Source organism: Labrus bergylta, chromosome 16 (genome assembly GCF_963930695.1).
Source record: "Labrus bergylta chromosome 16, fLabBer1.1, whole genome shotgun sequence".
NCBI classification, from domain to species: domain Eukaryota; kingdom Metazoa; phylum Chordata; class Actinopteri; order Labriformes; family Labridae; genus Labrus; species Labrus bergylta.
In genome coordinates this window covers 26,005,940-26,032,540 of record NC_089210.1, presented here as the reverse complement: position 1 = coordinate 26,032,540, position 26,601 = coordinate 26,005,940, and the positions used below count along the sequence as shown (strand labels likewise).

At 41.3% G+C, this 26,601-nt stretch overlaps 2 protein-coding genes across 18 annotated transcripts in view; one reads left to right on the top strand and one right to left on the bottom strand.

The window, feature by feature from the left end:
* Positions 1–486, bottom strand: part of LOC109991805 (dedicator of cytokinesis protein 7) — a 31,680-nt gene extending 31,194 nt beyond the window's left edge. For 2 of the 4 annotated variants that reach the window (XM_029279409.2, XM_029279410.2), the window contains exon 1: positions 259–457. In XM_029279409.2, coding sequence (XP_029135242.2) covers positions 259–308 — 50 coding nt within the window. In that variant the 5' untranslated portion in view covers positions 309–457. Of the gene's footprint in view, positions 1–258 lie in introns of all 4 variants that reach the window. The other 2 variants (XM_065964474.1, XM_029279408.2) reach the window with 2 other exon arrangements.
* Positions 487–8,651: 8,165 nt separating this feature from the next.
* elavl3 (ELAV like neuron-specific RNA binding protein 3) lies at positions 8,652–26,373 on the top strand. 14 transcript variants are annotated; one of them, XM_020644195.3, is made up of 8 exons: positions 8,654–9,088; positions 15,918–16,137; positions 16,231–16,334; positions 18,468–18,621; positions 18,751–18,976; positions 19,326–19,379; positions 19,977–20,015; positions 20,794–26,373. In XM_020644195.3, exons 1-8 carry the CDS (start codon positions 9,080–9,082, stop codon positions 21,140–21,142), a joined length of 1,155 nt encoding a protein of 384 aa, XP_020499851.1. In that variant the 5' UTR covers positions 8,654–9,079; the 3' UTR covers positions 21,143–26,373. The 14 variants fall into 14 exon arrangements, with proteins under 14 accessions (XP_065820553.1, XP_065820550.1, XP_020499851.1 ...); XM_020644196.3 differs by having other exon boundaries at positions 8,661–9,088; positions 18,748–18,976; positions 20,815–26,373; XM_020644193.3 differs by having other exon boundaries at positions 8,661–9,088; positions 18,748–18,976.
* Positions 26,374–26,601: the final 228 nt, after the last annotated feature.

Genomic DNA, 26,601 nt, shown 5'->3' with positions numbered 1-26,601 from the left:
AATCATTGATTATGACAATGCGCTTACGATGCTACGATAACGAAAGAAACATGACTAAATAATAAACTCTTTAAAGTATTCAAGACCAATTATGATGGTGGAAACAGTTTGAAATACACGTATTTACTTGCAGAAATGTTCCACAGTGTGTTTACGGGCTGGTTAATGTGTAGTGATACCTTACAAATCCTAGCATACTTGCTAAGTGTACCGTCCAGCAGGTCATCTGTTAAACAATAACTTGTGTTTCAGTCTCACCGGTTGATTTTATGAGCAAACGCCCTCCTCTCGCTCGCTGTGGATGTCATGTCCTGTCCCCATGTAAATAAGCTCTTCGAAGTCAAACTGGAACTATTTCTCAGGTCATCTGCTTCGGTTATGTCCCGACTTGTTGTGTGGGGATGCAGACTCCCTGCCCCGCTTCCTTCTCCACGCTTGGACTGGGCATGGCTCCCTCCTTGTTCCTCCTAGCGGCTGGGAGCTGAACTGTCAACTGTAACGTGAAACATGAAAAACATCCGGTGAAAAGTCAAAATAAAATAAATTTCATTACATTACAAATCCTCCGCTCCATTACGCGAAGTGTGAAATATTAAATAAATGTAACTCCCCCCCCCCCACATCCTTTTATAGCGATCTAGCAACTTCAAATAAGCGCACCAATCAATGTAGGCTACTTTTATTAAGCAGAGTCGTGGCCGTCATCTGTTTATTTCCGGTCTTACAATTCTCATTTCAGTAGTGAAACGAGCTTGATTTCGGTGGCTATATCCACCATCTGTGCATGCTGAGATCTCACCTGACCGGTTTAGAGAGTTCTGATAATGACGCACATCCACCTTGGTTAAGGTCTCTCTCGTTTCATTTCTGCACTACATTTAGGAAGCGGGTCAAATAATCCTCACCGTGAAGCTTTAGTTGTTTTTTCTTTCACTTTGACAACCCGGCTTAGACACTCATAAATGACAAAGTGTTATTCAATTACCTATCTGGATTTCGCAATAATTCATATTTCTCCCCCTAACTTAAATTCAGGGCAAAACTCTGCAGTCAAATCTACTGTAATTAAAGGGAGAAAATGCACAATAGCAACATCTAGAGGACTGCTTGCACAACATCAAGTCTGCAAGGCAACAAAGCGTGTTGTATAGAAAGTTCAGCAGCAGGTGGAGCTGTTCACCATGATTGAAAAAGAAAGTCATGTCTCATCAGTGATTGTTTAAGATTCAGTCCTCAAATTTGACCTCTAAAAGGAGATGGGGGAAGCTACAGCTTTGTTTACTGGCCTAAAGCGACTGAGAGTCATATTAGAGAGTCAACTGATGAAAACATATTTTACCCATCTTTATAAGTCGCCATGAAAGGATGTTACAGATTATTTCAGATGGGTAAAACAAATATGCATGTAACTGTATATATATAAGTCCCTTTTTCTGTCTGTTTGAGACAGTGAGGAATGAAATTGTCAGTGACTCTTCCTACCAATGGAGGACTTGTCAGTTTGTTGTAACGACACGTCTAAGCCAGCCTCCACTCTGCTTGTACTTCATACCCCCATGTTTCTACGAAGAATTCATATAGCAATGCTCACTGCTGCAGCCCCCCAACCCCCCTGCTGCTTATTCCTTCTATCCCACAGTCGACTCATTCAGCACCACGGAGAGCTGCTGCAGGTACTTGGGTCGTCCTCTGTGAGATGGCTGATGAATGGCTTGTATTGTATAGGAGAGACGGGAGAAACAGAGAGGAGAGACGAAGGTAAAAATCAACCTTGCATGGTAGAGGCTTGGCTGTTTCCCGAGCAAGGACAGACGTCTCGGGGATATATGTTTATGTGTAGAGCGGCAGTGAAAGTAGCATAAGAGCCCACAGCAGGCATGAGTCTGCTCCATGAATGCTGCTAATGAAAATAAATGAATCCACCACCACCCTACACCAGCACGCTTCTATCACAATGCAAAAACTAATCTTTCTTTCTTTTCCGCCCTTAGGTTCAGCAAATTTAAATTTATTGTGCAATGGTGCTTACCATAGTAGATTTTTTTAAATTAATTAAGTATGATATATGTCTCCTCCTGGCATTAATATGCAAATACATCTTACACATATCAAATTGAACTTAACTGATTAAATCTATTCCCGAATATAAACCATTTCAAAATATATTCATTCAGCAGATTGTGTGTTTGTGTGACATTGCAGTGTCCTTGTTGGAAAACCTGCTTACTACAAGTAGGCTGAATCCACGCCTGCTTTATCCTTCTGTCCGCACCTTCCCTGCCTTTCTGTTCATCGAAGGCTTTCAATTCCTAGATCGGAACTATTGTTTGAGCGCCCAGCCCCCATGGCAGCAAGAGCCTCCCACCACCACCACCACCACCACCACCACCATCACTGCTGCGTTACCAAAGAACAAAAGAGAGAGTGTCAGACACCACCCACTAGATCTCTTTCACACCAGAGCCCCCACCTCAGTTCCAGATGGGGTTGCCTTTTTTCAGGGTTTCGCTCAACCCCAAGAGTGCTCCAAAATGGACCCCCCCCCCACGCCCCCACTCACCCCCCTTCCTCGGAGCCCACTACTCAGCTGCTCGTCATCCACCTGCTCCACTGCCACATGCCCGTGGCCAGGGCACGTCCACCCTCTATGCCGCCCCACCAGGGAGTCCTATTAAAATCATTAACCACTTTTCTTACTGGGGTCTGCTTTTAGGATATTACTCAGACAGCTGTAAAAACTTGAATGACATTAACTCCTAAAAAAGAAGGACAAAACGATCACTAACTTTATAAATAAAGATAAATTATCAACAATGAATAAATATACACATACAATAACTATAATAACTATAATAATATAATTACTTTAAGTGTTATTTATTATTTGAAGAAATATATTGTGTTAAAAAAAAGGAAGTGATTGCACAGGTCCGATCCTAAAGCAGGATGGAGGAATTACACCAGACTGAAAGTTGTAATCAATAATGCTAATTCTAATCTCCATCCTGTGGTGGTGTCATATACAAGGGGCAGGCAGATGCTCATTTGTCTCTTTCTCTCAAAGCATCAACATGTAGCATCTTCAGGAGAGTCTCTGCTTTAACCTCCACCCCTGTCCTGACCTTTCCCCTCCAGGGACAGAGAGAGAGAGAGAGAGAGAGAGAGAGAGAGAGAGAGGAGCAGCAACAGGACACATCTGCTCCGAGACAGCTGTTAAGACTCCTAATGTTGATTCTACTGTCGGGGTTTTTGGGGGGCTTACGGTAATCATGGCTCAATCACTTTAAAATATCTGACAGCCACACGCAATTTAGTATTCACCCCTCCTCCAGCCACAAATAGATATGTTGAGCACAGAGGAGAAATGTGTTGCAGCTCTGTGCATATTCACTAATAAACTGTAAGGAATCAATTGAAAATATCTTGCACAGCAACACTTACGTCTCTACCACCAGTGTGCACAGCCTCACTTTCTCCTCTGCCTACATTACATGCATGGCTGCCTGCTATGCTGTCACTCACTAACCAAGATTTATGGAAATATTCCCTTCCAGCTCCGCTCACTGCAGTCAGTTCACAGAGCACACTGCACATTACCGTGCTTGAATATATGCAGATATATGCATTTAATATGTTTATGACTTCTTAGCGGCACTTGCTCAGGACTTTTTTTACAGGTTCTGTGCTGCAGGAAACAACTACACCCCCATCACAATTACCACCACCCCCCCATCCCACCACCATCCTCCAGTCCCTAAGGGTTCAAGCACCCAAATCAATCGAAAGAAAGAAGAGTGCACTGTGGTCCTCCCCCTACATCTGTCAGGGAGGGAGAGCAGGAGGCGCCATACTCGTGGGCTGTATAGGGGAACAATATCACTCCATCTGTCACAAACCGTTTCATCTCTAATGGGATGAAATATAGCTCGCAAATACATCTACCTCTACATCATCTATGTGTATTAGTTTACTGCTGCCCAAGCCTCTACCAATTCCCAGAAGCAAACACCGTGGCTTTTTGTCTCATATTACGTTCCTACCACCGGCCAGCACTCTCCAACCACCTTGCAAATTATGCTTTTAAGCCAAACAGCATGTAAGAAGACATTTTGCCACTTTACACATTGAAGCAGAAAATGAAAGACTACCAAGCAACACAATTTGCATGTAAAAAGTTCCAGACTGAATGTGCAGAGCAGCGCACCTAATAGCTTAATGAAAGCAAAAGCACATATCGTATTTTTAGGAAATACTGGAAAAAAAATAGTAAGATGCAATCTGTTAATAAATAAGAGAGCTCTTTCATATTCAAATAGTGTTGCTGTGTTCGGAGGATGGGTGTGGCCAGTTGATTCTTCTTGCCTCCTGAGCTGTCGCGGCTTTGTGCTTTCCACGAACCCATTTGCTCTATCAAATTATACAATCGGACTGGCCATCGGTCACTGCCGAGGAAGAATAACAACCCCAACAATTTCCTATCAGAGTCCGCAGCACTGTAATCGCTGCTCTCGGACCAAACAAAGGTATAGCAGAGAGGTCCGGTAAGCACTAAAACAGCACAAAACTGCCTGCCTGTTTACTTATAGGGGGAATGAAAAAAAAACAAAAAACCCACTTCCCCAGGAGCCATCATGCAGCTCTCTGAGCAGCAGGTACTGAAGAGCTGCAATCTCAGTCATTCATATTTAATTCCACATGAGTTTCCTGCCAGACTAATGTGCTATTGATTTCAAGTCTCCTATTACTGAAACTGGGGAGGGCCATAAGGGAGGAGAGCTGGACTACAGGGAGTGAGAGCAAGGGATTGAAAGAGGAGAGGTGGAAGCATGAAGATGCAGGGGAAGAATAGAGTGCAATGGCCCAAACCAGTGAGCTTTTTCCAGGGAACATTATTGTTCCATTTGGGCCTGTATCAAGTACTCTACTCTCTCCCTGTCAAGTAAATACAAAACAAACTCTACACAGAACAATGAGTACATTTTAGGTTGAGGCGGGGCATGCGCTTTATATTATTTATCGTTCATTAAAAGTCAGGAAGTTCAGGAAGCTAAAAACAGCTCTGCTTAACAGGAGCAGGCATACTTACACCTCGTCTATTTGTTTTATGTCTGTCACTTGTGTGTGTGTTTTTTTTTCATGTCACATAGAGAGAGAGAGAGAGAGAGAGAGAGAGAGAGAGAGAGAGAGAGAGAGAGAGAGCACAAGAAAAAAAGGAGCTTGAGAAAAACAAAGAGAATGTCTAAGAGCTTTGTGTATTTAAGGTTTCTCCCCAGATACCAACTCAGACAGGACAAAATGAAAGATTTATAACTACAGCTTTATATCTAAAAAGGTTTGGAGGAGAGTGTGGTCTCTTAAAAGGAGGTTAGTCCTTCTTGGCCCAATCTTAACCCACATCACATTCATGAGCATACAGTACTGACACATTTTGATAAAAATGAATGTACTGCTCATTGTGTCTTTTTGTTTTCCTTTAGTGGAATAATAAGAGTACACAAAATCAAATTACCTTAACGGTTCAACACATCGCACAGTGCACTGACTTCATACAAGCTAACACAGATAACTGTTCACAGAGAATTAAACAGGCACATGGAAAGCAGAATATAATCCATAAATAAAAAGATGACAAGAGCGTCTACTTCAGAGACCTCCTCCCACCAGCCTGTCTACTCTAATAATAGCCCAGAGACAACAAATCCAGACAGACAGAGGGAGAGAAAGATATTGAGAGAAAGAGAGGCGAGAGACACCGAGAAAGAAGTGAACCCATGAGGGAGTCTACAAGAAATTTGCCAAATAATACATAAAGGGCTGAATTAGGCCAGTTGCCATGATCCAACAAATGTCCTTTTAAAAAAGAGGTTAATTTCATTTTGGATCTTTTCCTAAAAGCAATAACTGCTGCCGCCACAGCTCCCTGAAATGCCAAGAGCCAGGCCTAGAAGAGAGGCCACTGAATTAACCAGACCTGAGGCTGAATCATCTTCCCCATCCCCCAGATACACTGTCATAGTGTCACTTGCTCGCTCGCTCACTCGCTCTCCCTCCCTTCCTTCTCTCGCTCACACACACACAAGGCCACTACCTTACCGCAGGGCAATGGCAACAGGCATTCATTTTGACGTAATACTACAGAATGATAGACTTAAGAAACAGGACACGCTAGGCCAAGAAATTCAGACCTTAAGGGATTTTGCAATTTACAAAGTGAAGTGTCATTATCTGCTAACTATTCTGAATTCAATTATAATACATTTCTACTACTGGCATTAAGGTATATAAATAAAACTTAATTGAAATCGTATATGCTATATAGAATGTATGTGTTTTTCTGCCTCCTGTGCAGTAGTTTCCATGATAGCAGTGCTAAATACGTACCCCGTGTGGGCTTGTGAACTTCAAAATCAGGAAACTAATTTTTTTAATGTGAAGAGTTCATCCCTCTGGCACCAAGGAGCATTCCATGATATGCCAAAAAACAAAGACACCACTGCAATGAGACTCCTAATTAGCACTAGTGAAGGAAGACTTAACAATAAGAAAATAATCAGAAGAATAACAAAAAGCCTTTTAAGCAAAAGCAATGCTTGATCCTTTGATTCAGTAATGTACAATAGGCACTTCAAATGCCCTCTTACCCACAGGGAGAATTCAGCTGCCGTGCTACCAACCAGAGCTCTAATGAGAGGCCACAATTAAGCCCATTTATTCACATTAAGTGTGAACTGTAAGTGGGGCTGCAGTCAGTTGACAGACCTGGGTGTCTTTGTATCACAAGAGCCACTATTATTCAGCAAACAAAGACGGAAAAAACACAAGCACCTAATGACTGAATCTCGCCGTCTCTTAGACGGTCATACAAAACGGCAGAAACACACACACACATAAAAAACACACTCTTTCTCCCTCTCTTACAAACTGACTCAAAGGCTCCAACGCATCCGGGCCGAGTTGAGTCACTGCTTGACAGAGCGGTGGGGGCGGGGTTAAGAAAGACTGACAGTGGGGCTCCATCTCTATCCTCTTATTAACGCTTAACGAGTGCTTTCCTCATGCAATATTCATCTCCACTAATATCATCCAAGCTCTGAGCCAAGCTTGCTACTTATGTAAGGCAATTATGTAAAATATCAGACAGAGTCCATGTTCAAAATCTGACTGGAAGAGAGCTGCGGGACAATGACAGAGGAGAGGGGGGATATAAAAGTGACAGGGAAGGATGGACTGGTAGGCGAGAGAAACAACAACAGAAATACGAGAAAACAAGAAACGTGTTCCCTGCGGTTTATCTTTATCTGCTTAGTGCTTACAGGCTTGTATCCACAGCGCGTTGAAAGGTAGGTGGTCAGTGTCAATAACGCAAACAATCTTCTGCTTGCACCAGCAGTCCTTACAGCCAGGGATGTCTGAGGACTCCTCAAGGTCAGCTAGGGAGAGCAAAGCAGAGAAACTGATTGTTGTTGCAAGAGAAGTCGCATCACCACTCGTCATCGACTGATAAAAAACACACACAGCAGACATTTATTTTACACAACGCACCACCTTCCTTAGCTACCACACCCCCTCAAATGAACAGCAACACTTGACTCGTACACAAATAAACAAACATACACTGATTTATGTACACTTGCACGCACACCCACCCCCCCAGGTCAAGGCCCTATGGGGGTCTGTGCAGAAATAGGTCATTTGTCACACATGATGTCCCGGGGCAGGGGAATGCATTATAGATGAGCCCAAACAGCATGTCTCAGTGAGCACTCACCACACAGCTAGACACAGTGGAGAACAGCAGGAGGTGGGTAAAGAGGGATGAGAATTCTTCAGGAAGAGGTAACAGGGATGTCGTAAAGTAAGACAAAAATCACTGCTGGCCCCCGTTTCTGTTGAGGAAGCAGGTTAAGCAGAGCCTGATGAGAGCTAGCACCACACCTTTCTCAACTTTTAAATGTATTGACATGGATTTAATCAGGGGGTGTCTAATTTGTTATTCTCATGTCTGCACCTGACCCTATAGCTAGCCATCTGCCTCACATGAGAGGTCCAGAAATTATCCACTCATTATTATGGCCTTAATGCATTGTTTCTAGCCACAATCCACAACCTCTTACTGCATATTTGTGTGCTTTTCCCCATTGCTCTCATTCTGCAATTATCAGCGGAGAATGTGGATTCAGAAAGTCTGACGATCTACACTCAAAATTGCTTTTATGTGCATAGACAAAGACCTGATGAGTGAAGTTGTTTGCAATGGTTTTCACAGGCCTAAATGGAGGAAAAAGTGAGAAAAGAAGGGGCTGTGCTTAGAGAGGAGTGAGTGCAAAGTGTGGGGAACTAGAGAGACAAGTCGGCTGTCTTCTGCTGCACCCATCTGTTCTGAAAGTGCAGGTGGAGCCCTATTCACTCTGCTCTGCATGTGTGTGTGAAGAGGGGGGGCAGGAAGAAAGGAAGGGCATGTGAGAAAAAGGGAGTGGAGGGATGGAAGAGCAGGGATGGAAGAGGGAGGGTGGCGGGGAAGGAGGAGGGGGGGCTCTTGGTGATCTCTCCTGAAGGGGATAATGGGAGAAGAGCGCATTGCAATGGCTGCCATGTAGTACCTCCCTGCACAATTAGCCAATCAGCAGCGCGCTCTGCCTGCCAGGAGGAGGCATAAAAGAAGAACATTGCAGCAGAGGCACAGAAGGAGACTGCAAGAGAAGCAGGGAATTACACATAAAAACAGCCGAACCAGAACACCCTCCCCTGGACACACCCTGCTGAGGATCACTGCTTCTCTTTTTTCTGAACCATCGCCCACGCCACTTGGAGAGAACACTCTCCCTCATCATCATCCAGTAGAAAACCCCTTTCTCCTCATTTTCATCCTATAGAGGACACCTACAATCTCAGAGGGCTGAGATTCCCTGGCGAAGATTGTATTTTTTTCATTTTTTTCTTTTTTTTTTCTTTTGATTTGGACTCCTGACAGAACATAAGGGCCACATAATATTAAGGCCGAAGATCAAACAGAGACTCAGCATTCAGCTTCAAGACCAGTGCAAAGAAGGACCTAGATTTCTTTCATTGTACGTCAAGAATGGTTACTGTACGTATGACTCTTATTTCTCTTATATTTGTTAAGGGGATGTTGTAGCAGCTACATTGTATCTCAGTCTGCGATTGTTATGCACTATAAAACATGTACACAGGTGTTGTAGCCATACACAGATTTACACCACATCTTACTGATATCTTACATGGAGACACTAATCATGTGTAACAGAGCTCCATGGCAATGCCGAAATGCCAAAACACAGTGAAGCTTTTGCATTAATGTCCTTTATTGTATCCAATGTGCAGTGCTATATCATTTTAATAAGATTAACGATCGATAGTGGCAATTAGTAATCTCTCTCATACTGATGCGCCATGCCGGCTGCGCTTTAGCCCGCAGTCATCAGCTATGGATAAAGTATTCTGCCATTTTAGATGGCAAAGCATTTACGTTGTTGTATCACGGCCACTCCGACTTCTTCAATGTCGCAGCTTTGATTACACAGCCCTTAAGATGCAGGCGTGAAGACTTAGGAATCCCGCAGGATTTCAGTGATGGAGAGGGAGAAAGGCGATGAGGCGCTGGCTTCAGTAGTGTGTGTGTGTGTGTGTGTGTGTGTGTGTGTGTGTGTGTGTGTGTGGGGAGGGGGGTCTCGCCTTATTTGCCTGGTGCAGCACAAGGATGCTGGAGACGGTTCTCCGAGACAAAACATGATGCCTTGGAGGCTGAGGGCCCATCCAGCAAGGCAAATGAAAAAAGGGTCGAGTCACTCCGGGAGGGGGAGGGGGAGGAGGGAAATTAGGCATCCATCGGTTTGCATTGAATCAGACTAAGTCAAATTCCTCGGGGTTCTCGTTGCGATGCAACCGAGTAAATGGGCTGGAAATCAGAGGCCGCGACAGTAAGGACACGCAGGGACATCTCCATTTTAAGCGAATTTCACATCGCATACAGTACAAGATGGCCATGCGCTGCGCTGGTCGGATAAAAGAGGATGGAAGCGGTTGTAAATTAGCTTTGCTGTGAGCAGACGGCCGGATTGGGCGTGTCTCTGGTGGACGTGAGCACCAAACGAGGGCCTTGAAGCCTCAAAGGCCTCCTCCCATTTACCTCTTGACATGCTCTAATGTTCACGGCAGACCAATTAAGACCAGACGCATTTACATCAAATGGTAGAAGCCAGGAATTAAAGAAATAAGAATCAGCGCAGCTGCTGCACAAAGCAAACCAAAACACGTGCAGGTGTAAAAAAAATAAAATAAATACAAAACACTGCTTGTGAAAGTGACGAAAGATAACATGGACTATTTTACTACTTTGCTAGAAAACGACATAACGCCTTACGATTGTTATTTAATCCACAGAAAACAAAATGTCAGGCTGTTCAGTCTATGACTAATATTATGAAAACAAACTAGCCTACATTATTTAACACATAACAGGAACACGATGTGAGGGAGGGAGTTGGTCCATGAACAACTTTAAGATTCACTTCACCCAATTTGAAACGGTTAGCAATTGATATTTAAAAAAAATAATAATCTTGCAAAATGAAGGTGGTCGGCACGCTGTTTCATCACCTGCGAGGCTCCAACTGTCCACTTGACACATTTCAGAATCCAATTTTAGTTTGTCTTTGTTGTGCATTACCTATTGTCCACAGCATGCCTCGACAGAATCACAGCGACAGAGGATGTAGCTCCCCTCCACATGGTCCGCAGTCCTCCATGCCTGTACCGCAGTGCCAAGCAAATAAAAGCGTTGAGTCAGATAACCTATCCAAAGCACTTACACAATTCAAGGGCAAGGGCAGCCAAGGCCTCACTGTAAAACCAGCCCTAACACTTCCTTGATGTTAAGTTGAAAATGCTAGGACATAAGGCAGTTGAATGTAAAAGGTTACAAAGCATTTAGTCCAATATGTCCCACACACACACAAAAAATATATTGAAAGGTTTCATGTCGTGTTTTAATCTTCACAGTTAAGATATGACCTGTCTAACTTATATGAGGCGTTAAATGCAATTATGTTATGTAAGCAGCGATTTGCCTCCTGTTGCCAACGACCGAGTGTAATTATCAGCAACAAATATAAAGCCTGTTGGGAAGAAAGAGGCGGAGACCGTACCTTATATCTCTCACATTGCACTGCTAACTTCAGGGACTACTTTTGATCACAATCATGTTTTGCGGAAACAAATATTGATGATTCTATGACACAAGTAATGTTGGAATTTAATGAAACCCAGACCTCATTTTTTTAAGGTTTACATAAAAACTGTATTTTTTTGTTAATAGTTATTTGTAGGACTATTTATAGGCTAATAGTGGCTATTCCCTTTATTAGAAAATATTTTAGTCTAACCAGCTTTTTAATTGCAACTTACACGAAATGGCAAGACCACCAAGGTTAATAAATACATATTTAGTTTATTGGTGATATTTTATTTGACCTATCGAGGCGTTTTTGAATCGTAGCTGGCAACTGTAACAGTCATTGTTCCCGGAGAGTCCTGCAGCCCCTGGCCAAGACACAAAGCGCCACTGTTTACATTAATATTCATAGTGCTGCCATAGCCTCTGCGAGGGAGAAGAGGAGGAACGGGTGGCTCTTTTGTTTGGTCGTTTCAATACGTTTATTCAGCAAAAAGGCGCTACGGTTCATGAATGCCTGCAGAGCTCACAAGTCTTGCCATTTAAAAAAAAAAAAAAAAGAGGGGGGCAAAATAAGAGAAACGGAGAAATCGAGAGGTTGTGTCATGCGTCTCTTGTATTAAAATATGTGGGATTTATGTAGAAAGAAATAAAGTTAAATGATTTTAGTTTAAAAAAAGATGATAAATAAAACGCCTTAGTGGTCTTTGCTCGAATCTACAGGCCTCTGTGGCCTCAAATGAGACCGTCCGAAGGCCACTCCCTTTTTCAGCACGCTGGAGAGCGCCCCTCATGCTACAAGGACTTGCAGGACAGATTTGTCTCCCCGAGCATTTGACGTTGTCGGCTCACATCTTATCAAAGTAGCACATGAGACTCGGAGAGATGAAATCTTTTAGAAATCTTTTTTATTCTAAGTCTGCGAAGCGGAGAATGGGACGGAGCCTCGGTGCATGGCTGACATGAGCTGTGACTCCTGTCGTCCTGTTGTTTTACAGCTGCCACCATGATCCCTTAAGCTGCAGAGAGTGTGGCTAATTCCCTTTGTTTGGGATAATCCTGTAATCTGTGTTATTTAGAAGGCTCATTTACACTTTTCCTTGCATTCAGTTTGATTTATGCCTTAAGAAAAACATATCTTTATATAATGCATTTTGATGTGGACCAAGAATATAGAGAAAAATTAGACATTATTAACATTACAATTTTAAGTTAAAATATTTATTTGCACAAAAGTTTGCGTCTTGATTGACGTTAAGTTTTGTCTATAAAGAGAATTAAAACACATCTTGAATATACTCTGAATTTAAAATAAGCCAAATACTTCCAGACACTGTATGCCAATACAAAACAGGATGATGACCATCTCATTTCTAGCTATTCTTCATTCTTGCATTGTTACATATAATGTGGCAAATATCATGTCATGACTAAACTGGGTAGCAATTATTCTCCTGTGTAGTATAGCCTGCAGTGCTGCATTTGGAGCAGAAATGAATTGGGAAAGCATCAGAGGATGAAGAACACTGCCTGCGTTTACATTCAGTCGTCTAATGCTTCTGTGTTTTGTAATTTAATTGTGTACAGTGTAGGTGGTACGTGTGCTTGGCAGTGGAGGCAAGGCTCTTGTTTGCGTGCAAGTCTGGGTTCATGTGTTTGGCAGTGGAGGCAGGGCTCTTGTTTGCGTGCAAGTCTGCGACCATGTGTGGGCGATGCTGATGCAGTGCATTAAATATTAAGGGAGATCTCACCGAACCCCAAAATAGAAGTAGTGCTACCCTAACTGCTGGATTTGAAAAAGAGCAGCTATAAAAGACTATTGTTGTCCCATGTTTTTTTTTTTTTTTTTTTGGTGTTAGTTTCAAAACCAAGAAATGTATTTAGAGAAAACAGAAATGATATGCATAAACTCCCATGCCATATGTACGCCCTGTACGCCATGGTTAAGCTGCCCATGGAGTGAACATTTTATTGTCTCTAGTAGAGGAAAAAGCTGGAGTAGATCTATACTGGGCGGATAGAGATTATTCGTGCTTTTGCCAGCCTTCCTCTGACATCACAATGATTTATCGTCTCTTCATGTCAGAGTAATTGGGTTATGTCAAACCAAACTCTAGACTATCTAATTTTTGTTGTTGGTACACAAAATGAAATATGACTGCCTAAAGATGAAACAGTCCTCTTTGGTTTTTTATCTTTCCCAATTTGTTTCAAAGAACGTCAAAGCATGCTGTCTTCCTCCATTTCTTTTTTCAAATTCTTAGTTGCTGCTTGTGTCAGCCAATCTCAGTGCCCAGCCCTTACTCAGTGGGTCTGTGAATTATATAACTTCACTGTGTTCACTGGGGATGTGTGTTCTGCCATGCTGAGGGTTATTTCAGTTGGCGAGTCAAATTTGCCCTAATCTGTTTTTTTCATCCCTTCAAAATGCTTTTGTCATATTTGGGACACTTTCAGTTGCTCATTTCTGTTAGTCAGATATATCACATCAAACCACATTTTCCCAGGTTAATTTGACAAAACTACAATATACCAGCTTTATTCTACCCTTTTGTCAGCTTGTGTAAATCTTGTAATTCATTATGGCATTGAAAAGAAAGTCAGAAGGTATTTTAGCCGTGCATCAGAATCTTGACAGTTTGCTTTCTTCGTTGTACTGCCTTTGTGCAGCGATGTGTCTGAAGTATTTTATTTTTAGGCTGTCTTAACTCTGTCACTGTGCTCCTTCTCCCCTTGTCATTACCAATTTGACTTATGATGGTCCCTGCCTCTGCAGGGCCATATAATATTAATACACGGAGTAAAAAATCTCTGACCTGTATATCTGCTCCTAATAGGCAGAGACACAAACACACTCAGCCTAAAGTAAGAAAGCCATTAGAAACAATGCAGTCTTTCAGGGGCGGTTACCTGGACAACCCGAGTGGAGGTAAAGATCAGAGCAGAAAGCAGGTTGCAGAGACGAGGCAGGCTAGACAGACTCATTTTCAGAAGCTGGAAAAAGAGAGAGAACACATTAAATGTCATGTAAATTTAAAGGGGAAAATGTAAAAGAAGGAGTCATTATAATAATGTGAGGATAACACAGAAACAGAGCCTGAATAATAACAGAAGAGATGAAGGGCAGCGAATGAACAGAATCTCCTCTCCTGGGTCAATAATAGTCATTCTGTCTGGGATCATTCCTCGGTCATTTATAAAGAAAACACTTGAGATAGCATGAAAAGCTGGATGAGATAAAGGGATTGAGAAGAAAGCTGTTGTTTAAATGTATTAAAGGAAATGATTCTAAAAGTCCACAGATGCTAATCAGTCAGGTAAAAGTTTATTTTCTAAATGATATTCATATTTTAGTGGAATCGACTGTAATTCTTTATAAATCCATTGATTATATAATTTTTTAATAATTCCAAGGTTCATGATTAAGTCCCTCAGTTGCTTTGGACTACACGAGCTTAAGAGGAGACTCATTTAGCCTTATTGACATTCATAACACCCACCAGCTCGAGATGTGGAACAGCTCAAACCCAGAATCTGACATAACAATTTACATTTTGCCAGTGCCAGCTCACTGTACATGCAATCACACTGTTTATCCAAACACCTTACTTTTTTTTTTTACTGAGGAAGGAACTCAGACATTTAAGGCATCACATTTTCAGCTAAATAGGTACTGCAAATGCACACACATGCTACAGTTAAAGTGGCTTGTTATAGTTGCAACAAGGACAGTGTAAGTAGACATGCACATATGCAGACAATCAAAATATTCAAGAAGTCAAACTACCAATGTTTAGAAGGTAACAATCCCACTGATGTTATTTCAAGTTGCACGTTATTATATTCAATTTGTGTATCAGAAATAGCAAGTAAAATGTAAATCTTTTTTTTTTCACTTCAAAGAACAAAGATAAGCCTCAACTCTGAAACCAGTTGAAAACGTTTGTCCTTTGTTTACCTGAAGGCAGAGAGTTTGCAGTGATTTTCCATTGGAAACAACGATCCAGAGAGGAGATAGGTGTTTAGGTGTGAGGAAAGGGAAAGGGAAAGCGAAAGTGGAGCAGGAAGTTTTGTTTCTGACCACACAGATGCTTCTTGAGAATCCCCTGTGGATCAATTTAAGCAACACAGGAGGCACAGACACTACACTGTGCACTGGCAAACAACATTTCTCCACTTGCAAAAAATAAACGTCAGTTGACTGCACAATAACATTTAGTCAGAAGAACAAATGTGTAGATATTTTTTAAAACATACTGGGATATACCTCAATCTTTGTTTAACAAAATCCATTTAAATTTGGCCACACTCCCTTTTGTCCCTCATCTCAACTCCTGCCAACCTCATACACACTTACTATTATCTGTCCCTGTGTAATGATGTAATGGTGTTTGACCCTGGAACAGAGTAGGGGGAGGGGTAGAGTAAGGAAAAAGGACTGTGACATCTGCAGGACCAGAGGCACGGAGCTAGGGAGGAGGAAAGATGGGGTAAAAGTGGGGGAGGGGAGAGTTCAGACGTTGCATCCATCTCCATTTTAGCAATGCTGATTCCTGACCTTTCCCTCTGACGATGACAAAGTGCACAGCCTGTCTGTAGGTCTGGTTTTCTGTGCATGAATTAAACATGTTCAATATTAGCATGTGCACCTCTATCCAGTCATATTACTGCTGTGTCTTTTGTGTCTCTTTATGAATTATGAATCTAACCCCACCCTCTTCCTCAGCAGATAATCAGCACCATGGAAACCCAGGTGTCCAACGGTCCCAGCGGAACCAGTCTGCCAAACGGTCCAGTCATTAGCACCAATGGCTCCACAGACGACAGCAAAACCAACCTGATCGTCAACTATCTGCCTCAGAACATGACCCAGGAAGAGTTCAAAAGTTTGTTTGGTAGCATCGGAGAGATTGAGTCCTGCAAACTAGTCAGAGACAAGATAACAGGTAACATTATTTCTCTATGATGATTTAAAACACTGCCACAACACTTTGGTTTGACAATCCCTGACACCACTGTGGTTCTTTGTTTGTGTCCAGGTCAGAGTTTGGGATATGGCTTTGTAAATTATGTGGATCCAAATGATGCAGATAAGGCCATCAACACACTCAATGGTCTCAAACTGCAGACTAAAACAATCAAGGTGAGGAACTTGGTCAATATCTACAATATTCACTCTTATATTTTCATTCTTGGCATTGTACTAGACAAAAAAAAAGGAAGTGGGGACTTATTCGGGGAGGGGGCGCGTTGAGAGGTGGTGGCAGACGTGACAGAGGGAGAGGAGGAAAATGGGGAGGAGGAGGAGGAGGCAGAAGGGAGTGGTGGCAAGAACAAAGAGAGTGAAAGATGGGGTGTAAAGAGAAGGAGAGTGGAGGTCAGAAAGCAAGGGGCGGACAGCATGCAGAGGTTATTGTGATGGAAATGTAATTAGGAAGCCTGACTGTGGTGCACAAGGGTCAGTCCAGGTTACCCCATCTGCCTCGAGTTGAGGCTAATTAGGGGGGTTCTTTGTCCCCAAATCAAAATCAGATGGGGGGGGGGGAACCAGGGACATATTATTAAACACTGCTTCCTTCCATCCCCCAGGCCTGATCAAAGTAGATCAAAGATTTTGACTAACTGCAGGATTGAGAAATCAAATCTGTGAGAGAGCAGAGCAGGTGATCTCCCAACAGCTGTCCATGAATGTGGGGGCGGGGGTGGGGGTGGGGGTGGGGGTGAGGGGGTTAATTCTGATAATCAAACAGCAAGCCATTAGCAGCAGAAGTCAAGCAATTGAATTAGTTTCAATTTGGAAGGATGGATAAAGGAAGATTTTTTGAAGTAAGTAAGTAAGTGAAGTGTATTCATAGAGTTTAGAATATCATAAAACAGCTTTCAGAACATTTTAATTTCTGACCCCGGAGATCATGTTCATTTATATCATACAACATGATGTAATGCTCTCCCTGAAATTAACCTCTGAAAAAAAAGTTAAAAAAAATAGGTCCTCTGGACAAAAGTTTTTCTTTCTTTTTTTTTGGAAGAAAAGCTTTACAAGATATTGGTAAGGCTGTGAGGGAGGGGGGCAGCAGTGGAAGGTAGGGGGTAGCTCAGGGAGCAGAATGCCAATGACAGGATTAGAGGCCATATGGGCTTCAGGCACCATCTGTACTGTGGGAGCGACAGGGAGAGGGTTAATTATAGGGCAGCCTCTGCTCCCCGAACACAGCAACTCCCCCCTGATTCGTCCAGAACACCCTAATCACTGCACCACACAACCCTCCTGCTCATACAGTCCGTCTGTGTACACAAAAGGCACTGGTGCTTAGTGCTGACGGCTGAAATCTGAACACCTGTATTCATTTGACAAATCACTTTCAATTCATTTTAATTTATATCCCAGCTTTCTTTTTAGCTGTGCATTAAGAAACATTTTAATCTGGCATATATCTTCTGAGAATCTGTTAACATTTTTATTCTTACTTAAAAACAATGTGAGCTGCCTGAACAGTGTGTTTATGAGTAGTCAAGGATCCTGCGAGTCTTGTGATGCACTTACATTGTTTGCTGTTTGCCAGTTGAGCTGCTCTCCCCAAGAGGATAGAGACAAAGGAAGGAGGAAGGGCAGGGAGGGCAGATCAGCCTATCTCAGACAACACTCACTCTGTCTCTGCATCACACACACAAAACACAGCACTGCCAACAATGCACCGAACTGGATTATCTACCACAAACGTGCTCACATGCTCCTGTCCACACCAAAACAAGAATATATTTACAAGTTCTCTTTTCACAGTCAGTCAGATATTCATCTGCAGCACTAGATGGAAAATGTTTTGAAAAGTAGACCAACACAAAAACCACAGGGATGTCAACACAGACGCACCAAAAATGGCCGAGCATTAATTAAGTCACCAGTGAATTCTGGAAAATGCATCAATTAGGATGATGTTTTTGAGTGCTAAAACAGAGCTCAAACTTGAGCTTGTTAACTGATAATTGGTATCAGTTTGGCTAAAGGTTGCAGTCATCATATTGTTTCTGAGACCGTCTCATTCTATCCAAGTGTGAGCTTATAGCACGGATTAAGTCCACAGATAGCAAAAGGACAGTCTGGAATATGGCGATGGCAAATGAGAAGGAATCAACCGTCTTAATGAAGACTGTTTGTTGGGAAGTTGTTTGAAACTCTTTGGGGTTACATCAAGTCTTTAGAACAACTTAAATTAGTATACTTTTCTATTTTTTATTTCTAAATCACTCATTAACTTCTTTCATTTGGCTGTTACAGGTATCATATGCCCGGCCAAGCTCGGCATCTATTCGTGATGCCAATCTATATGTGAGTGGACTCCCCAAAACCATGAGCCAGAAGGACATGGAACAGTTGTTCTCCCAATATGGTCGCATCATCACATCCCGCATTCTAGTGGACCAGGTCACAGGTATAGCCTTATTTTACTTTTGGAGCTGTCACCACGGCAACAATTCTCTGAATGTGGTTGAGACTTGTAGGTAGCCGCCGTCCATGATGCCAAGGTAGTAACATTTGTTGTTCTTCTTAATCGGAGCAGGCATATCACGAGGAGTGGGCTTCATCCGGTTTGACAAGCGAAATGAAGCAGAGGAGGCCATCAAAGGTCTGAACGGACAGAAGCCTTTGGGTGCCGCTGAGCCAATCACTGTCAAATTCGCCAACAACCCCAGCCAGAAGACGGGCCAGGCCTTACTGACTCAGCTGTACCAGACGGCTGCCCGCCGCTACACGGGGCCCCTCCACCACCAGACTCAACGTTTCAGGTACTGAACCTTAACCTCACTTAACAGTCATCGTCAAGTTTCTGAATGTTCTTCCTTTTATTGTCAAGCCTCTATTACAACAGAGAAATGCTAAGAATAGATGTACAAGAAAAAATCCGATGAAGTGGCACACCCCAAAAACAGCACATGTGGTCTTCTTTTGTAAGAAGAAAATATGTAATCAAAACAACTCAAAAACGAATAACAGCACTTTCTGTCCATGTTAACACATCGTATTAGCAAGCTGTTCCTCTAAGCAATGCCATTGCTTGATATTTCAGAAGGAATAGGCAATATCTCATTGTCCCTCCTTCTCATTCTTTCTCTCTGACTTTCTTTTAAACTGCAGCATGATCCCTTCACTTGGAAAGGGACCAGATCCAAATAACAGCTCAAAACCAATGTAAGAGACCAGATTTGATTTTTCCAAATACAATAAGAAAACAAACGCTAAATAAATCTTTGTTTAGGGGGAATAATACTGAACCTTCGAACTGTACCTATCCTACATAGGCATCATAGCTATCCGAAAGTTGAAATTGCCATATATTGGGAACGTCTTTTGAGGGAAATTAATTAAAGGTTTGAAAGTAATTATTCAAGAATTCATTATGTTCATGGAACCTCACCAACAGCTATAGATTGCCTCATAAGTTTGAACGCTAATGACTTCAGTATGGATAATTATTGTAATCAGTTGATGAGAAATTACGAAGGACACATATATTGTATATCCTATATCTAAAATATTTAAGGGGAATCGATTTTTGGAGCGTAAACATCAACAATAATAACAGTAACTACCAGATGGGGCATATATTCACAGAACTACTTTATACTGCATCAATTTGAGATTGGATGGTTTGGAAATGCGTTGCAGTGAAGGATGCCCTCTGGAGGCCAGCTGGTGAAGGAGCAGCATGTTATCTGAAAGCCCCCCTTCCTTGTAGCTCTCATAACTAACTTCTTCATCCCCTTCATTCTCCCTCTTGCGTTGCAGACTCGACAATTTACTAAACGCCAGCTACGGAGTCAAGAGGTAAATGCCAAAGGTGTATTTTCAAAAGCATCCATGCCAAAATTAAACCTCAAACAAAGTGCCTGGAATACCACCTGCTGACTTCATCTCAAAATCAGATCTAATGGCCGTAATTCTTAATACCCACTGCCCATTTAGCCATGTCACAGAAGCAGCACAGACAACTAAATACTAACAGTAATTGCAATGAGCAATGGTGCAGCCTTCCAACAGCAGGGTATTCTGGCATGGCTTTGTTTAACCTTTTCGTTCTTTTATTTTGAATTAATAGAAATAAGTTTTATGTATTTCTTTATGAACTAACATTGTCAGTTTCAGTTGCTTTAATGTCCCCTTTTTTTCACCAGCATGGACATACCAGATTCCGTTTACGTCTCCTCTGTTTGCTCCAGTTTGTGTATGATTTGATTCCAATTTGCTTTTCATCCCTCTCTAGGTTTCTGTGTTTTGTTCGATACACTGTGATTTTCGTTGAACATTGTGATTCATGTGTTTAATTCTTTCATAGGCTTTGGTCAGCAGAGAAAACATGCACATTGTGTAGGTGTGTGTGTCTCAGGGCGCACAGTGCCATTTTGTATGAAAGCAGGTTGTTTGGAGCAACTGTGGTGCCCACACATATTTACCTACTAACTGTACAGCAGAGGGAATGGAGATGGGGTCCCCTGACTCCATACCCAACTACAGTCTTTATCATTTCTCACTGAGAAACATGGCCATAAGAGACAGTATAGATCACTGAATGCTGTGTTGAACTTCAGAATGACACCCATGGTAGCTCTCCTACTCTCTTCCCCAGATTCTCCCCCATCACAATTGACAGCATGACCAGTCTGGCTGGAGTCAACCTCACTGGTCCAACTGGAGCCGGCTGGTGCATCTTTGTATACAACCTGTCCCCTGAGGCGGATGAGAGCGTCCTGTGGCAGCTCTTTGGGCCCTTCGGCGCTGTCACCAATGTCAAGGTCATCCGTGACTTCACCACCAACAAATGTAAGGGCTTTGGCTTTGTCACGATGACCAATTACGACGAAGCTGCCATGGCTATCGCTAGCCTTAATGGCTACCGCCTGGGTGACCGCGTGCTGCAGGTTTCCTTCAAGACCAGCAAGCAGCACAAGGCCTGAGAGAGAGAGGCTGCTGGCACCAGCTCCTTCGACCTGCAGGGAGGGCCACCTGAGCTCCCTCTGCCTTCACTCTACCTGGGCCTGGACTGAGTCTCTCTCTGACACGTTCTCACACAAATTCATGATATATTACCCCAAACACAAACAGGCAGATACACACCCACATGCACACACGACCAAACATATCCATACTCAAGCATACACGAGTCAGAGTATCAAACACACTAGTGGAGTTTTTCTTTTCTCTTTACACAACATGCTAGTCCTTCCCTATATATTTGCCTGGATTGAATTAGAAGGGGTACGTAGCTGGTTTGTTGGGTATGGGCAAGAGCTATCTATTTAGGAGACAGTCTAACGAATGTGACAGAGAATGTGTACTGAGTGCTTTGATTGAATTCAGGCAAATGAAGACAACTGATGAACAAATCGATCAAAAAAAATTTAAATGATAGAATATGTGCAATTTACCTTAACTCTTACCCCACCATCTCTCCCTTTATCCTGCTGGAGAGGATGTAGTCACTTTTTTACACTTGGGCATTTTGAATCAGCGATTTTTTTAGATCAAAGAAAATGAAATTAAAAAACAGTGTTCTCTTATATACGTCTATTAAAAAAATATAACTATATATTTAAGGTGGTATAATAGCCGAGTATGTAAGCATTTTCTAGAAACTTTGACTACTGTTTCCTGACCTTCATTAGGTGGTGCCTAACGTAAAGGCAGTTTCTCTACCCTATGTGAGCTTGTTAGCTCAGACCTAATTAGATATAGGTCAACCAATGAATACTGGTCACAGAGAAGAGCAGTCCGAAGGCCGTCAGAATCACTCTTTCCCTCATAGTCTCACACTGAACAACACAATAGTACACGTATGTATAACACAAACATAGATCAAAGTCTAGGAGATATATAAATCTAAAAAAAAAAATTAGTTCACAGAAAAAGTTCCTGTATTTCTTCTAACCTATCTTCAGGATGGTCCTCACACAAACCTGTGTCTGTAAACTCAGAGCAGAGTGGCAGAGCTCCCATGCTGACAGTGTTCATAGGTAACTCTCCTGTGGGCAGGAGTAGACGAGAGCAAGGGGGAATCATTTCACAGCCACAGCCAAAGAAAAATACCGGTGTTTTCTCTCCTTCTGTGCCACTTCTTCACTGAACATGAACTTTAGATTCATCATTTTAAATGGAGCCACTTTGTGAGCCATGGTTTGGGTAGACATCTCTCTTTATATCAGCCCACCCCATTGACTGACAAACAGTCTTAAGAGGTCTGAAGTAACACAGATGAGCAAAAAACCCAAAGAGCACCGGTATTATTCTTCAGTCTAGGGAAGAGGTAGAAGCTCAAACGTGAGGTTTAGTTTTACCATTCTGTTGAACATATAAAATAGTACTTTAAAAAAAGAGCAGATTAAGAGAACATTTAAAACTGACTTCAGAGTCAGGTGTGTGAGCGATGATATCTGGCAATGTTAAAAAAGATCACTTTTCCACCGAGGCGAAAGATTAACACTTCCTTCAGCTTTGCCAAATGTTTCTCGATTTTATTTAAAAACCTTTTATTCTCTTTAAAAAAAAGCTTCCCAGGAAATCTGAACTCCTGCCCTCTCAAATAATGACTGTACAACATCAAGCCTACAAATTAGGGTCATAATTATACTTCTGTTTACAGCAGAACGATTTGTATTTATTTGCTTCAGATCTGTTTGGCCCTACCACAAAAATAGCATTTCTCTAAATATCCCTAACCCAAATGCATGAAAATTATTTATGGAACCCTTGATGAAACATTAATGCCAACCTGTCTAGTTGAATGTCTGTTAAAGACCAGACCTAGATGTACCATGGGGGAGAGCTCATGTCTAACAATATCAAGACATCTGCACATGATAATAGATTAAATAAGGTCAAGTATATCAAGACATTTTTGCTTTTGCTTTTCTAAATGACGCTGTGTTAGCCAAAGAGGACGATCTCTTTGAAAGGATTACATTAGAGATAAATCTATTTTTATACATACAAAGGAACAAGACCTTGTGCTGAATTTTTACAGATTCTTAAGCTTGGAAAAATTGGGACATCGCATGGCTTTATTTTAAACCCTCTGATCTTTGCAGAGTAAGGGGGAATAAGCATGCGGTGTATGGGAGGGGATTTAGGGAGGGGGCGAAGGAACATTGTATCTCATACAAACATAACTGTTCAAGCATATGGAGACGATTGAAACAAACTGAACAAAAACAAATTTGATGTAAAAAAGAAAGAAAAATAAATTAAATGTAAAGTTAGGGTACAACCTGACAGACACATCTGTAATCTTGAGTGCGTGAACACACACTCCCATCATTTGTCCTGGATTTGTGTACAGTGTTGCTTTAATGATGGTGCAGTGAAGTGAAGTTCTTTGACTTGAGAATCCCAGACAAAGCTGCAGTGAGACTGGCTCACTGCCCAGCTGAAAAAAAAACAAACGGAATAGCTGCTTGCAAATAAAAAGGTTAAAAACACAGATTCAAACAGTGATACAGATTCATTATGAACACTGAGCATGATTCTTCATGATTAGATAGATTTGATTTTTTGCCAAAGAATTGCTTCGCAAGTCAGTTGCAAGAAGGATTAATTAAGACTAACTATATTATTCCCTGAGTAATTGCTGTACAAATCTATGTTATTTATTGAATAAGGACCCTCTCCAATTTCTGTTATCATTACTTTTGAATAAGTTGCGCATATCAGTTTGCATTTGTTAATCTTAAAACAACTAAAACCAAATGCTAAAAATGAAACAGATAAAGTCATCCAATTTGCACACGACGAATAAAAAAAGGCATATCAGAGATTTAAAAAACCTTAATGATGATCACCTCTAGACGAAGGAAACAATTGTACACATCCATATAATGTATTTCCCCCCGACATGTAAATCATTGCTTCGTCTCGTGACCAATTGAATCCTTTAAAAAACATAAACACTGCACACCTTACTCTGGCATCTTCTGATCTGACTCATACTGTTTCATCCCTGAAATACTCTGAATGATAGTTGCTTTTGTGTTCAGAGCTGGCCACATAAAAAGGTCTCATCTAGATCATTTTTGGGGTCGAGCAATTTGCAAAAAGAGAGAGAGCACCATAGGACTGAGCACTTGGTGAGACGAGTGATAGACGTTTAGAAACAACCGAGATAACAGGCCACGTTGAACTGCAGCTGGAGTTGTTTACCCAGCCATGTCCAATGTAGTACAGTCAACCCACAAAGCAAACCCACGGCCTGAAAACACCTTTCATACACAGCCTATAAAAAGACCTACAACCTGATGAACAGTAGAGAGCCAAGGACCATGGCAGGAAACAGTACTACACTGCTTGAGCAACAACAACAATAATCATTGAAAAAGACAAAAAAACTTTCCTATGGAACAGTAAGTGCAATGTGCTTTGTTTTTATATTGACTGATTACAAATGATATATATTTTTTAAAAAAGAAATTAAACGTCACACTTGAAAGGTTTGCGGGATAACGAAAGGAGCAAAAGTTCAGACGAAACAGACTCATTAAGAAAAAAATCAAACAATCAATGAGAGCTCGGATCTCGACATTTCCATAATCACTTCCTCAGCCCCCTAATTTGTGCTCTGACCATGCAAGCTCGACAAAAAAAGCATATCTGGCTGACTTAAAAGAGCAATTCTTAACGACCTTGAAAGGAATACTGTCTAATATATCATCAGTTTTAGCCCATGTCAATTTCAAATATCATTTTTTTTTCTTGTAATTTATTGATTTCATTTACATATCAAGACTCACTTGTTAAATTAGCGTATTTGTGTTGTTGATGTTACCATAGAGAACACACATGGGTCAAAGATTTTTGTTCGGTTGCATTGATTGGGTAATGTTTTATTTTCTTCCATTATTTAATTAGTTGCAGTTTTGACGGTGTATGCAGATTTTAGACTTAGTTAGACTTTTTTTATTTCAATCAAACTGTGTTCAATTGTGTTTGTAAAAGTCTGTGGTAGCTTTTGTTGCAACATAAAAATAATTTAAACAGAAAAAATTCAAAATAGCGCCAACAAACTTGTATTATTTGGGCGACTTTAAGCTTGTAGTTTTAACTTATTGTTAACTTAAAAACTATTTATTATGATTATTATTATTATTGCCTCGTATAAAGTATGTTTTGTGTATATTTATGGTTTATTTCATTATATTTGCAAGTTTAAAAGATTTTAAGTTTGCCAAAATTGTGGTTACACCATTTCGTTTCTTAAAAAGGGGGACAAATAGAAAAACAGCTTTAGAAGTATGATTTGGAAATGTTCTCCATAGTCAAAGAATGCACTGCTATATTTACCTAATTGAAGTGTATAAACATACATGCTGTGTGCTAGATGTTATGCCTTTACTGCCTGTGTTCTGTTTGTCTTGTTCAATGAATATCTTTTAATTATTTAATCTAATCACAGTCTTGTTTTTTCAACCACTCGGTGAACCCCTGAGACATGAGACGTCCCTGTAGCGAGGCTTTCGGCCCATCCGGCCGGGGTCCAGCAATTAGCCAACAACAGGGGGGTGTCCTTGGTTTTGAAAGACTCTCAAGATGCTTTCCTGTTTAAGCTGATAGTTCAAAATGTAATTTAAAAAAAAGATAATGATTCCTTATTTGGAAGAGCACTGAATTCAGAAATCACCTGAATGAATTTGTCTGATTGAAACTAATATTTTCTGAAGCAGTGAGATGCAAAGACAAACCGGGCCAAGAGCTGTGGCATAATAGAACAGTGCTGAAAAAAAGCTGCAAGAAGGTTTTCTTGAGAGTCTCTAGGGTAGTAATGGGGTGAGTGGTCCTTCTGTTTCTCAACCAACTGTATTTTGTGTCTATTTATTTAGAAGAGGGGACGCAGTAACTTAGTGATGTTTTTCTTACATTTTCCTGGAATGGTAGAACAAATCAAAAGGTGAAAATGATCAAAACAGTTCTGCTGACACCACTGTCAGTGGAAAGAAATACAAAAATCTCATACTTCCAAACATGACCAAATGATCAAAGTCAAAATTTAACGAAGAAAAACAAATGAAAACCTTTCAGTTTAGTCTAGGATATTTATTACTGGGATTTCAGCTGAAGACGCTTGAAGACTTTTTCATGGAATTGTTTAATTATTTGTACTTTACATGCCAGAAAAAAATAAAATAAAAGTTACAAATATTGAGTGGCCCCAGTTTTATTGACTTTCAAAGTACGATGAGAGGATTTATTAAAAGAATGGCTCTGTCGTTGTGTCTCTAAGTTTGGTTTGGAGCTCTTTTCCGACATTGTTCATCTCAATAAATGAAACACAGAATACATACTGTGCTGAATGTTTACAGAGGAACATTAGACTGCATCATTTTAAAACATGTATTGAGGATTTCTACACATACTTTTCAGTTAGTAAGTC